This window comes from Alligator mississippiensis, chromosome 3, assembly GCF_030867095.1.
Source record: "Alligator mississippiensis isolate rAllMis1 chromosome 3, rAllMis1, whole genome shotgun sequence".
NCBI classification, from domain to species: domain Eukaryota; kingdom Metazoa; phylum Chordata; order Crocodylia; family Alligatoridae; genus Alligator; species Alligator mississippiensis.
Genome location: NC_081826.1, coordinates 175,144,380 through 175,159,408, shown reverse-complemented (window position 1 = coordinate 175,159,408; position 15,029 = coordinate 175,144,380). Strand labels below are relative to the sequence as shown.

The following is a 15,029-nucleotide window of genomic DNA, read 5'->3' as shown; positions in this document are numbered from 1 at the left end:
ACTACACTGTTCACTCCTGTTTAGATTGGTTCATTCTGTAACCCTGCTGCTGGACATTGGTCAGCAGCACAAAGAGCCGGTTTTACATTTCAGGGTACCTCATAAATTATACCAGTGGCTTGAACTCACACCCAGAAATCTGGGAACACTGAATTTGCTGGGGTGTCCTATGTAAACAAAACCCCCTCCTCGCAGGCAGTGTAAATGCAAAAATCCAAATTTATTACAAAGAATGAAAACAAAAGAAAAACCTGAAAGAAAACACTAAACATTTTTAAACACTATTAAATACAAATCAAATTCTATAGCCTTCACCCATGCCCAGGCAGTGTTGGTTCTGGGGCTCCTGAAAGGGTAGTTCTGGGGGCCTTCACCCCTATACCTTCCCTTCAGCAATGGGATGGAAAGGGGGGTCCACACAAGTGAGTCCCATGAGTTGCTCCCTGAGTTCACTGTGGCACGGGGAGCTGCTTGAGAGCATGGGTCCTTCTGCATTTCAAGGGGCCCTGTTGCTCCTGGAGAAGTGGTAGAGCACCAACCTCCACTTCCACACGATAGCTCTGAGGGGTTCACTGTGGCTTTTGTCATCATACTGTACCCCAAAATGTCTAGTCCCAATCTCCGCTCTGCTGGGCAGAAAATCGCAAAAGAACTCTAAGGAAATGTCAGGCCTATCTTGGCTCGGGTCTGAACTACAACTAGCGCCCAACCACACCGCTTGGTTGGGACATAAACTATAAAAGGGACAAAAGGAGACCCAAACCTATCTCACTGGGCCTGGACTGGACAGCAAAAAGCTGGCCAGGCCTATAGTGCACTGAAGACTGGATAAACAAGTCATGCTGGATTTCACCCTAGCTCAAGCTGTGCCAGGCTTCACCCTGGCCCAAATCTGCCAGCCAAACATGGCTGAGGTTCAGCCACACAGCTAAGCTGAAACTCAATAGCTGTGAAACAGCAAAAAGGGCCCAGGCATATGGCTGCAGCCTGGACATCCAGTCTCAGCTATTCCACTATGCTGAGACACTACAATTACAAAACAAAGGGTTGGCCAGGCCCATGTTGCCAGTAACTGTCAGGACCCTGTTCCTCATCGGTCTACTCCAGGGACTAACACCCCTATGGTGTTATCTCACTCAAGGCCTGAGTGGCCAAAACTGGCAGCAAAACTGCCAGGACTCCATTCCAGATCAGTTTGTTCAGGGATCAACACCCCCACTCAAGAAAAAAAGACAGGGAAAGAGGGGTCTCAAACTCTGAGATGGACTCTCTCTCCCTGCACCTAAGGCTTTCCCATAACAAAGCTTTTGCTTGCCTCTCCAGTGAAGAGGAGGAAGATCACTCCCACAGGGAGCAGTTTTTCTGGCTTCCAATTCAGCTGTGCAGCTTCTAGCAGCCCCAGGAGAAAGAGAGAGAAACCTTAGTTGAGTTGTTCTTCTATACTTGGTGTGACATCACCAAGTCTTGTCCAATTAGGGAGTGCCACACTCCAGCCTCTCTCTTACTTAGTCTGCCTGGAGGATCTTCTGCTTCCTCTGGACAATAAGGCCAGAGGGTTTTACATATTTTGTCCAGCTATAGGCCACAAAAGCTTGCCATGTGCTGAGCCTAAAACAACAGGAGCCATCTTGCCCACATAAAAACATGCACACACAAAAAATAAAATACACAACCTAAGTGTGAATGTGGGTGTTACAACTGTGGTAAAAATATAGCATAATCTATACATCCTGCTTTTGTAATTGTTTCTGCACTCAGCAGACATCCTGCTTTCGTAATCGCTTCCACATTTAACACTAAGGCACGTAGGCTACTGATTGATTTGTGAGTTGCACTAAATTCTGAAGACAGAACAAAGAACGGTTGCAATAAATAACTCCTTATGAGAGATAAGCGGAAGATGGGCGGGGAAAAATGTTGATGTAAAGAAATTACACCCTGACCAAAGGATGACCGAGAGGGGCTTAGGGACTGCCCCAGGGAGGGGATCTAAGATGTAAATAAGACATGTATGTAACCCGTCATAGAACATGTAACTGCTAGACATACGATGCAAGACATAATGCTTAGGTGGCCAATAATTGCACGGCACGTTAGAATCCATTGTTTATGTTAGCTATAAAAAGAAACCTCGGACACAGTTCGAAGTCGACTCTGATTTGAGCGACTCAGCTCCCTTGTCGATCTGTTTGCAAACAATAAACTTGAGGTGGACCTAGCCTGAGTGTGTGTGACTCTCCCCTAGAGGCAAAATTGGACAAGCCTCCAGGGGCACAAAACTAGCTGTTTGTGCAACAATTTGGCGAGCCAGCCAGGAGAGACCCTTGGCCCACCCCGGGGTCGGACGACAAGACCGGCAAAGGTGTCTGTGAAGTGCGCACCAGACCGCTTTTGGAGTCTGTCACGGTCACTGGGAACATGAGTGGGGACACCTGGGAGGTTAAAGGCTCTCCACTGAATGAGTCACCCAGGCTGAGCAGGGTCCAAAGAGACGGCGCCAGGGTGTTGGCAGGAGTAAGTATTCGCTTTCCTTGTGTCATTTGAATAGTCTTTCAGGGAATTTGGAATTTTGGAATGTTCAGTATATAAGTCTGAACATTAGCCCCGGGGACTTTGATTTGTTTTAGCTTTCAGCATAAAGGTCTGAATAATTGGTCCCGGGAACTTTGGAGTTCAGCTGAATATTGGTTTGGAGTTCAGCTGAATATTGGTTCAGCAAATAGGTCTGAATTTTGATTGACACAATGGGTTCAGGTAGCTCCCGGGAAGAAAGCTCTGCAACCCCATTAGGATGCATGCTAAGAAACTTTAGTAAGTTCAAAGGAGATTACGGAATAGAAATGTCAAAGGACAGATTGATTACTTTCTGTCAATTGGAATGGCCATCATTTGGAGTAGGGTGGCCGGATGTTGGTTCTTTTGATGTGAATCTGACTAAGGCAGTGTGGGGGAAGAGGTAGGTCTGACTGAATGAATGTGCGTCTGTGTATTTAGAAAAATGAGCCACTGACCAGGTCTGGGACTAAGGCTGAGTCTAGCCACCCCGATTCTGCCTGATAAGGTAGTGTCGAACGCAAGGGGGCTCAGCCAGAACCTCGTGACCCAGTGGACAGATGTCTGAGTGATTTTGTCTTTCCCAAATCTGTTGTCCCAGTATCTTCTGTCAAGGGCAAGAGTGAAAGAATCCCTTTTGTGTTTCCCTCCCTCCTTCCACTGCATGAGCTGGTGTTGGTTCAGTAGCCTTGGGTCTGGGCAGTAAAAACTGCGGGGCAAGGCACTGAGCAGCCCGGACATCCTAAATAAGCCTTTCCTGTGTCTTTCTGTGTGCTCAAAATCATGGTGACTGGATCCGAACCTTATTAAATACAGGTCAGTTTAAAACCTTACTGCCGGCTAGAATTTTGTCTGGTAAAGGATCCTATTTTTGTGTCTGAGAACATATGTTGTATTTGGGGAGAAATTGCTCAAAGCGCCCTCATCCAACAGCAAGTTAGGCTCATCGTAAATTAACTAAGACGCTGGGAGAAAGCCCCGGGTCCTCTTTAATTCTGATAGTGAGGGAGATCTGACTCAAGGGTTAAGGCGCAGGGATGAGGCTAAAACACCACCGGACACAGACCAAACGGATCAGGAAGAGATCGCTGACACAAGCCGTTCTAAAACACCTCCCCCACATGAGGAAAAAGCTGCAAAAGACTGAGGGGGGACCAGGAAAACCCCTTTCAGAGCTCGTAGAGATTGCATATAAGGTTTATGGGAATCGTGATCAGGTAGCAGAGAGGAGAGAGGAAAAGTGTGGACAAAAACAGATGGCAATGCTGACAACTGCCTTTGGCAAAAGCACAAATACCGGTGGGGGATGGAAGGAGAAACCTGAGGAGGGGGCAGAAGCAAGAGGAGGGACACTGGAAGAGGGATTGCCCTAAGCTGAAAGACAAACAGAGGGAAACTCAGCGGGGGGGCCGCCAGATGCGGGTGGACTCCTCGGGGGAAGATTCAAGCTGAAGGGGACCGGGAAGCCCCCTTTAGCTAAAGAAAGCAGAAAGCATGTGACTGTAAAAGGTATTGAGAGAAGACGAACCAGATTGCCTGTGTGTAAGCCCCTCCTCACGAAAGTTGGGAATAACATGTTGGAGCATGCCTTTGTAGTTTAACAAAGCTGCAAGATAATATCTTCTTCTGTGAAAACCTGATTGTAATGCAGCTGCCAGTGAAACAGGGCTCAAATTACCAAATGGCCCTCCGGGCAGCTGAGGCTGTCTCAGAAGCCAAAGGAATTGAGATTTTAGAGAATGTTGATTCATGTATATGGGCAGATGACGCCTCCTTCAGGTTGATATAAGACCTGAGAGCTGTAAACAAAAAGATTTTAGTAAATCATCCTATGGTTCCAAATCCCCACACCATTCTGACCCAAGTTCCAGCAGATGCCAAAGTGTTTTCCATGTTAGATTTAAAAGATGCTTTCTTCTCTATCCCGCTACACGAAGATAGTCAGAAATTGTTTGCCTTTGAATGGGAAGACCCGGACACGTATCATAAGACTCAATTGTTATGGACAGTGTTGCCCCAGGGATTTGTCTCATCCACCCATATCTTTGGAACAGCATTGCAAAAAGACTTGGAGCACTGGAAAGAGAGACACCCTGAGGTGGCGCTGCTGCAGTATGTTGATGATTTATTGGTAGCAAGTCCTGATATGCAGACGGGAAAAAGAGCGACAGAATCCTTGCTGAATACCCTGGGAAAGAAAGGGTATAAAGTGTCACGGGAAAAGGCTCAAATTTGTCAGCCAAAGGTCACCTTTTTGGGTTATGAGATTGAGAAGGGGGCTTGGACTTTGAGTAGAGATCGAATTCAAACAATACAGGATATGCCTGCCCCCAAAAACCCCAAAGAGCTGAGAGCTTTCCTGGGCCTAACCGGGTTTTGTAGACTGTGGATTCCTGATTGTGGGGGAAAAGCCAAACCCCTATATGAGTCCCTTACAAAGGAGGGTCTCACAATTTGGAAATGGACTAAGGAAAACCAACATGCATTTGAGTTATTGAAAGCTGCCCTCTTGCAACCCCCAGTGTTGATGATTCCAAATGGGCACAAGCCCTATAGACTGTATGTGCATGAGAATAAGGGGGTAGCCTCAGGGGTCTTAACTCAACCAGTAGGCCCAACTTGGAAGCCCGTGGGCTACTATTCCAAGGTCCTAGACCCAGTGGCAAAGGGGTGGCCTGCATGTTTGAGGGCTGTCGCCGCCACAGCTACTCTTATGGAGGAGGCCCAAAAGATTGTTATGGGAGTGGATATGGAAATACATACACCACATGGGGTTCCCCAGATCATCAGAGGAGAGGGAGGGAAATTTTTAAACCCCTCCAGACAATCCAGATATGAAATCTTTCTTCTATCTAATCCAGGCCTCACCTTCAAGCACACCACTGCTTTGAACCCAGCCACCCTGATGCCAGAACCGGGACCTCCATGCCATGATTGCTTAGAGGTATTGACTCAGACAGTACTAATTCATCCTGACTTGGCAGACAACCCACTTGAGGAGCCAGAGGAAGAGTTCTTCATAGATGGTTCAAGTAGTGTAATACATGGCGTGAGGCATACGGGGTGTGCTGTGGTAACCTTGACTGAGACCGTATGGAAAAAAAAAACTCCCTGCAAACTGGTCAGCACAGGCAGTGGAGCTCACTGCCCTGACACGTGCATTGGTTTTAGGAAAAGACAAAAGGGTGAACATTTTTTACAGATTCGCGCTATGCCTTTGCCACTGTACATGCCCATGGGCTGTTGTGGAAAGAACGTGGGCTCATCACGGCCTCTGGACAAAAGATTGCAAATGGGCCACAGATTGTAATGCTATTGGAAGCCCTCCGGCTACCGAAAGAGGTGGCCGTGGTGCACGTAAAAGCCCATGGCAAGGCTGCAGACGAGTGCCAGAGAAGGGGAAATGCAAAGGCTGATGTAGCAGCCAAAGAGGCAGCACAGATGGGAGGAGAGGCAGTGTTTCAGGGCTCGGCCCATGAGGTGCCCTTTTACTTAGAAGATTGTAAAGTAAAGTATGGCCCAGGATCAGATAAGCTAGCCGCAGAGCTCAAGGCTATTAAGAACCCTCAGGGATGGTGGATCGTACCCGGAGGGAAAGTATTAGTACCTCGATGCTTATTGGGAGATATACTCCACCGGTTACATTATTCCACTCACATGGGAGGCACTGCGATGGGAGACTTGTTAACTCGTCAAATGGTGGCTCCAGGACTTTATTTGGAAGCCCAGAGAGTGGTCTCTCAGTGTCCGACCTGTCAGAAGGTAAACCCAAAACCCGCAAGACCACCAGCCCCTATGGGAGGAAGACCGTGGGCCCATTATCCTGGACAAGCTTGGCAGATTGACTTCGCTGAACTTCCAAAGTCCAGTCATTACCGTTATCTGCTAGTATTGGTCGATCAACTAACTGGATGGGTGGAAGCGTACCCCACAAGAACGGCTACCGCATCCACAGTGACACGAGTGCTACTTCATGAGATAATATCCCGATTTCTGTTGCCTGAGTCTATTGAGTCAGATCAAGGAAGTCATTTTGTGGGGAAAATAGTACAGGAAGTGTCCAAAGCTTTAGATATCACATGGAAACTCCATGCTCCATGGAGACCCAGAGTTCAGGTCAGGTGGAGCGCATGAATAGAACACTGAAGGTTATGTTAACGAAAATCTGTATTGAAACTCATTTGAAATGGCCGCAGGCACTCCCACTGGCTTTAACTCATATTCATAGCACACCACGTAGAGGGATTAAATTATCACCTTTTGAATTAATGTTTGGTATGCCTCCCAGAGTCTTGCCAGCAGGGTGAAGGAAACAGGTTACTGTAGACTTGGGAAAATCTGAAATTTGGGAACATGTTATTGCCTTGCAGTCTGTTTTGTCTTCCCTACACAGGTTTGCTACACCCTTCCAGAGCCTCCCGCTTGATGCACCGATCCACAACTTTAAACCAGGTGACCAGGTCCTGGTACAGGAGTGGAGAAAGAATCCCCTCGTGGAAAGGTGGGAAGGACCCTACCAGGTGCTGCTGACTACACACACAGCTGTTCGCTTATCAAACAGTGATAAGTAGACCCACTGCTCGAGGGTGAAGCCTTTTCATCAGGAGGACACCAACTCCCAGGGTGTGGTCACTCCGGAAGCTGATAACACCCAGGAACAAGAAGCCAACAAGTGGAAAAGTGAACCTGCTGGAGGTTTAAAGTTACGGTTACAAAGATGTGGACACTAATCTATCTATTGGGGCTCTTGTCCCTTTTAGGTATATCGAACTCAGCAGTTAAGTCTACCTGTTGTAAGTGTAAGAAAAGCGAGCTTACAACCCTCAGTAAGGCTAGCCACAAAGCTTCAAAGTCAACTGTAATTAAGGCCCACCTGCAAACCCATGGGTGGGAAATGCATGGGTGGCCCTTCTCAAGGATTCAGCCCGGGCTCTAACTAACCAGAGTTGTCTTTTGTATGCGCTTACTCCTGTTTCTAGTGATGAGGGAGTCCCTTTCTTACCTATCCCCCTCAATAGGACTGGTATAGTCTCAGATTGGGGTTTTAACCGGAATTTCTCTTTGCGATACAATGGTTCTGGGAGAGTGCATGGACATGCGCAAATGTCTCGTATAACAAGTTTGACAATTGTAGCTGCCTATTGGGTAAGGAGTGGATTTCAGCTTGGGGCATTAATTGTACCCACTATCAAAATGGTACCACGGTGAGTGGGAGTTCAACAAAAAGAAGCTCACTAACTCTAACTTTGATGAGCTCTCGTCCCACCATCACAAATGAAGCCTGTGGGCTATGGTGGATTTGTGGGCGATGGGCATATAGACAGCTTCCCGCCAGTTGGGCTGGGACTTGTTATTTGGGGGCTTTAATTCTGGGTGTTTGGATAACACAACCCAAAACTCATCGAGCAAAACGCAGCACTGATGTCTCCTTCGAGAGAATAGCGGCAGGAGGGGGCCAAAAGTGGAGAAATGATGAGTGGCCAGCAGAGAGAATCATTCAGTACTATGGTCCAGCAACTTGGGAGCCAAACATGGTTGGGAGAGAGCCCACATACTTGACAAATCGAATTATTAGGCTCCAGGCCGTAGTAGAAATTGTTACCAATAAAACTGTCGCAGCCCTGCGTCTGATTGGCAACCAGCTCACTCAACTACGTACCACGGTACTGCAAAACCGCTTAGCTCTTGACTACTTACTTGCAAGTGAAGGAGGGGTGTGCAGGAAGTTGAATTTATCAAATTATTGTGTTGAAATCGATGATAATGGTGAATTGATAAAGGCCTTAGCGGATGAAATGGAGGAGGTAGCACATGTCCCAGTCCAAACATGGAACGGGTGGAATTTTGATTGGTTTACATCCTGGCGCCCTAATTTTGGATGGTTAAGGGGAGCTTTCTTAGTCTTTTGCCTGCTAATGTCGATACTTTGTTTGCTCCCTTGTATTATATCCTGCATCATGGCCCTTCTGAGACGAACAGTACAGTCAGTTGTCAACTGAGAGATATTTGTGCATTATCAGAAGTTAGCCATAGCTGACAGCTATTAAGATTAGAGTTAGAAAGCATCTTGAGGGGGGAATAATTGTGGTAAAAATATAGCATAATTTATACATCCTGCTTTTGTAATTGTTTCTGCACTCAGCAGACATCCTGCTTTCGTAATCACTTCCACACTAAACACTAAGGCACGTAGGCTACTGATTGATTTGAGAGTTGCACTAAATTCTGAAGACAGAACAAAGAACGGTTGCAATAAATAACTCCTTATGAGAGGTAAGTGGAAGATGGACAGGGAAAAATGTTGATGTAAAGAAATTACACCCTGACCGAAGGATGACCGAGAGGGGCTTAGAGACTGCCCCAGGGAGGGGATCTAAGATGTAAATAAGACATGTATGTAACCCATCATAGAACATGTAACTGCTAGACATACGATGCAAGACGTAATGCTTAGGCGGCCAATAATCGCACGGCACATTAGAATCCATTGTTTATGTTAGCTATAAAAAGAAACCTCGGACACAGTTCGAAGTCGACTCTGATTTGAGCGACTCAGCTCCCTTGTCGATCTGTTTGCAAACAATAAACTTGAGGTGGACCTAGCCTGAGTGTGTGTGACTCTCTCCTAGAGGCAAAATTGGACAAGCCTCCAGGGGCACAAAACTAGCTGTTTGTACAACGCAACCATCTTTCATTATTAGTTTCCACTATGCCCATATGACCCTTGGCAACAATGGGGTGACACCTCAGGATCATTACATCCTATTGTTATCCTGGGACCTTATATCTGTAATGCCATTTCCAGTAGACTGTACACTTTTAGAGGTGAGGGCTATTACATACGGAGCTGAAAGTATTATTGGTGGTTAATAAAGAAAAGTGAGTGTTCTGTGTATGCACAATGGTTGCCATCAGAAGGAAAAATCCCCCCTCCCACTAATCTTAGTATAGACTTTCTTGCTTTTAGTCATAATATTCACCCTTAGAATGTTAATTGTGGCAAAATAATTTATTTCAATATGGTAAATATTAGCTTTTTAGTATAAGTCATGCTGCTATAGTTTGTTCTGTGATGTACCATCTCGTTTGCATGATTTGCATTTTGACTAATAGAAATTAACAAAAATCATGGTTTTGTTTTCCTTTCAACATTTTTGCTTTACAGGGAGTTTCTTCATCTAGAGTTGCACATGTGACTTTTAGAATAAACGGACTCCCTGAAAGATGGACAATGGTGCAGTGGCTCTGTCTATTCAATGAACTCTATTTTGCCTTGCAAACTATTTTGAAGAAATAAGAACCATCTCCCAGCCTCTCCCAAAACTTAAACTTTTTAAGCTAATGAAAATCAGTAACTTGAAATTTGGAAGCAGAAAAGGTGGTCTTGGTGAAGGCATTAAGATTAGTACTTTGGAGATCTCAATTAAATTCCCAACTCTGCCACAAACTTTGTGCATTTTGGGTAAGGCATTTAATTATTCTGCCTTGGTTCTTCATCTGTAACAGAGAGAGATATAATACTACTTCCTTGGTTTGTCTTGTTTACACTATGATCAGTTTAAGGGATGGACTGTCACCAACTACGAGTGTACCTTGCACAACAATAAATAATTACAAGTAGTGTGTTTTCCTTTTTTCATGCATCTACCTGTTCTAGCTATGCCCTGGAACAGAAATGTTGCCATAAGCCTTCTTGTATAAACTTTGCACAGAAGTTCCGAGGGCTCTGATGAAGGAGGGATAATACTCCAAACTTTTGAGGACTCATCCAAATTGCATTCAACCTTCAAATCTTTGAAGACCCCTCTATCACAGAGTTTTTAGTGATTTTTCCTTTCACAATAACTTTCTGAAGCCCCTGGTAGACTGTACATATATGATGCAAGTAACTTGCATGGCCTGGGGACATTCTTGATCGTCAGCTGCATTCATTCTGAGTCTGTGGTACCATCATGTGGCGATGGGGAAGCTTTAGGTGCTGGAGATTAGGCAGGCTAAAAGGGGGCTGCAGGAATCATGGCATCAGGAAATGGTTCCTGATACTGTGCTTCCCAAGGTGCCTTTGATTTGAAAGACTTTGAACATCTGGGCAGGTTAGGATCCTGGCATCGGGGACCAATGCTGGGCTGCTACCCACCTGTCATTCTATCACGAGCTGACAGATTTTATCACAGATCCCTAAAACCACACCATCATACACAAGTAGCACGGCAGAATGCAAGATTTTGGTGATCCAGGATAAAATTTGTCATATCTGATCCCCCAGTTAAATTAATATCTGCCAGCAGCCCAACTTAAACCCTTGCGACTTCAAGTCCCCCCCTTTTCACCTGTGACTTTTTAGAATATGTTTTTGGTTTGGTTTTTATCATGCATTTTGTGATTGTAATATGGGGGGGGGGTAGAGGGGACCATTTCTAAGACTGTATGGTTACCTGAAAATGCAGAGGAACAATCCCAGTAGCCTTTCCGGTACTATCATCCTCAGTCAGTGGTTCTCAACCTTGGTAGACTCAAGGCACCCTTGCTAGATTCAAAGTACCTCTCAGAAAATGCCAGCTCCTAATTTTCACTCAGGTTCTTACTACAGAAAAGTATTAGAACAATTTTTCTTTGCAAAGAACTCAGAAGGACCACAGCAGATCAGAATGTTTTTAACACTATGGATTCCTATTTAAAATCTCTGGGTTTACCTTGTGAGCCAAATTTGTACACCTAATAGTGCTAACACTGTATGACACCCAACAGCACCCTTGAAAGGATCTCAAGGCACCCGAGTGTGCCATGGCACCCTGGTCGAGAATTGCTCTCCTAAACTGTTTGGGGGAAGAGGATGTTTATTCAGTGCCAGGTCAAATATATTACATTCCTCAGATTCTGTTCGGACTTCTATGCTTGAAAGTTCATTATTTAAGTACAATTTAAGTTGAAAAGTTTCAAACTGTAGCTGGGGAAAATATTATATTACCTGCCTTAGTCTTCTTTATTAAGAAACAGTAAAAATCCATTTAAAACCATTGCAACTTTGTTAATTATGAATGTATGGATGATAAGGATTCTAAAGGGTTTATCATTTCCACAATTAAATCTTCAGCTCCATCATCTGTTTTCCCTGTGGTTAAGAACCAGGGGAATATTCTCAAGTTCTTAGCACAATCTCTTTGATAAAACTGCAGAAACCTAAGAGTGATTTCCAATGGGGCATTGACTTAGTTCTAAATTATCTACTGAAAGTTGATTATTTTAATTGCTCATTATGAGGTTTATCTGCTAAACTAACTAAATGATTGTCTTTAGCATGAGTATCCAGGGTCTCACAATTAAAACTAATCAGAACAGAGGAACCCTGGTGCTGCAGGAACCAGAGTTGGAATTTAAAATCTATTCAGAAATAAACACAATTAGGTAATAAGCCTAGCATTCTTTATGGGTTTGGTAATATTCCCAACTAAGGAATATTAACACTGTGTGCACCTGCTGCAAAGGCAGGCCTTGACCAAGGAAATTACTGTATAAAATTCATACCATTAACAGACCATGAGCCAGTATATTTCCTGTTGACCTTAAGGCTACATTTTAGGAATGTGACTGCAGATTGAACCCTTTTTGTAAAACATAATCATTTGTGCTGTGTTTAGAGCAACATATACACACTTGTTACCCAGTTCAATTTAAAGCAATACTGTAAGGCAGTAAGGGACAGACCATTTAATTTCCATACCCAATGAATTGCTTGTCTCTTTCCTGAGGAGATGCATTGTGGGATTAAAAACAGACCTAACATTTTCAACTAATTTTGCAGTTTTTATGTTACTTTTTACTCATTAAACTTTTACTTGCTACAAACAGGAGTTCATTTTATGTTACTTTTTACTCATAAACCTTTTGCTTGTGTAGCAGCCTCTAAAAAATGGACCCACCTGAACAGAAGGGGAAGAGCTGCCTGGCAGAGAGACAGAGTTTGTCCCTGAGGGGACACTGTAGACTCTGAGGGCAAGTGAAGCTGTTTGGGAGCAGCCCTGTTGGAAGTGGGTGGGGTGATGTAACCCCAGCACAGTTTTGAAAGAGAGCCCTTGGCAAAAGCCCGGGAAGGGCCCTGAGCTGGGATTGGCTGAGAGGCTTGGATAAAAGGGGAAGCAGTTTTTCCCGCGGGAGAGAACAAGAGAGAGGGGACTGAGGGACAGGCTGGAGACCAGATTGAGAGTCTCAGCACGGTGGTCCCTCGGAGAGCCCCTGAGAGAGGCCTGCAGGAGCAGAGTGGAGAAGCTGCAGCAGCAGGAGCAGGCAGGGACTGCTGGTGTGGAGAATCCAAGTCTGAAGAGACCTGACTGCAGCCGGTGTGACTGGGTGAGCATAGCAGAGCTGGGGTGGGGACTGCTGGAGTCTGCCCCAGTTTCCTTGAGGGGTGAGGGGCCCCAGGGGCAGGCAGAGCCGAGGGTGGCGCTGCATTTGCTGGGGCTGTGGGGCTGTGTGGGGCAGGAGGGTTGCTACAGCCTGCAGCCCAGACACTGCTCACAGCAGAACCAGGGAAGGGGGGCAAAGGCAGGGGAAGGCTGTCTTGCAGGAACTGCAGAGGAGCTGCTGCTTGCTGCTCAGAGACCCCAGGAGCACAGAGATGGACACCAGTGCCAGGGAGCGTCCACAGACCACGTGCAGGGACACAGGCAGGGCTACTGGCTACTGGGTACCCTAGGATCCCATTATTCAGGTGAGGGCGCATGTAGTGTCGCACCCAGGGTTACATTTGCTACAAACAGGGGTTCATTTAGAAACAGTAAAATAAAAGAAATATACAATTACTAATCCTTTAAATCAGTCAGCCTTTAGCTTTCCAAGTTACTTTAAAATAATATCAAATGTAGATTGTCTTTCTGTTTAATACAAACCTGTATATCGCCTATATTTAAGTACTCTCAACAGAACAGGTTCATGAGGACATGTTCACTTTGCTATTTAGCAGGGCAAAGCCTTGAACCAGGTCCAGACTGCGCCTTGCTCCCTCTCTTCAGGGAAATGGTGTAGTCTTGCTTACTCTGGCTTGCTTCTGATTGGCAGATGGGCTCCACCAATTGGAATTGCAGAATCTCAAGCCCAGCACTCATCCAGAGTTCAAAAGGTAAGTTTGCTACAATTGCATGAGAAGAAATGTTTCCAAAAAAGAAATATGGGTCAAATGGACCTGGTTGTAATGGAAAGGATCTCATACGATAGTTGATATCTCTGAGAAAAGACAGTGTCCTGGAACTGGTCAAATAAAGCTCCTTGAAAGGGATCCTCTTTGTTTCATTTCCTTTTCTTTACTTAATATCTTCTGTTATTAATCTTGGCAAATCCACTTTGCTCAGTTTTTCCCTGAAACGTCTAGAAATTAAGTGGAAAATGTAAGTATTTAAAATGACAATTTTTCATTTTGGTTTCACTTAAAATGTTTTCTCACCTTAAGTTTTTAGAAACTGAGAATCTGAATTTTGATTTAGGCTTGGGGATTTTTTTCTATTCCTTTTTTACTTTTCCACCCTTTTTTTCCTCAGTGAAGAAACCTAAGGGAGTAGGAGGAAGAAATTTAAACACTGAGAAAGTAGGAAGAAAAATACCTTCCTATGTTTTTACCTTTATGGCACTGGAAAAAGTTAAAAATATTTAATTAAAATGAGAAAAAAAAATAAAAGGAAATAGTCTCTCTTCCACTTTTTTTACTTCACTTTTTTCAGCTAAAAATATAAAAACTAGAATCTCCCCATCCACTTTTTGTGGAAAATTTCCCCAATAATACCCAGTTGCAAAAAAATAAAGTAAAAGAGGCAGGTTTCTTTTCACTTTCTCCTATTTTTTCAATCCATTTTTCATTTTTGTTTAGCCATGGAAAAGCAACTGATAGAAAGAGGTCTCAAAATATCCATACCAAGATGTAAAATCAAAAGTGTTTTGTTTTAATAACTAAAACTAAATGATCATTTGAAATATAAATGAAACGTTTTACTTGAAATGACCAAGCAATATTAAATGTATTGTTTAGACATGTTGATTTGCAATGAAATTTTTCATTTCAGTTTCCACAGCAAAATAAATGTTACTTGCAGAAAATGTCATATTTTCCAATGTATAATTTTTATTGAAGAAATGCAACCAGTGCTACCTAATTCTCTCTAACGCAGAGCGTAGAATCATACACAACCATTTACATGTTCTAAGTTGTCCACTTTTGGCACACAATTCTATAGTTCTTTCAGTTTTTACTTGGGGGAAAAAATCCGATGAAATGCTTGGGAGCTTTCCTTGAATAAAAAATTCTGAATTTGCTTTTATGTCAAAACATGCACTTTAGGTTATGCTCAGGGTTAGTATTACTTCCTTTACGAAGTCGTAAATTAAACTTTGCTTCAGGAAAATCCACAGGAAGTTAGATCATCCTTTTAAAGAAACAAATGTAAAGAGAAGACAGTTCAGTGGGAGTGAGTTTGAAGAAAATCAGTTGT

At 44.2% G+C, this 15,029-nt stretch overlaps 1 protein-coding gene across 1 annotated transcript in view; it reads left to right on the top strand.

Moving 5' to 3' along the window:
* Positions 1-8,084: 8,084 nt before the first annotated feature.
* Positions 8,085-15,029, top strand: part of LOC109281486 (uncharacterized) — a 37,457-nt gene continuing 30,512 nt past the window's right edge. The window contains exons 1-3 of the mRNA XM_059723542.1: positions 8,085-8,319; positions 12,979-13,261; positions 13,609-13,669. Of these exons, the coding sequence (XP_059579525.1) occupies positions 8,085-8,319; positions 12,979-13,261; positions 13,609-13,669 (579 nt within the window). The remainder of the gene's footprint in view (positions 8,320-12,978; positions 13,262-13,608; positions 13,670-15,029) is intronic.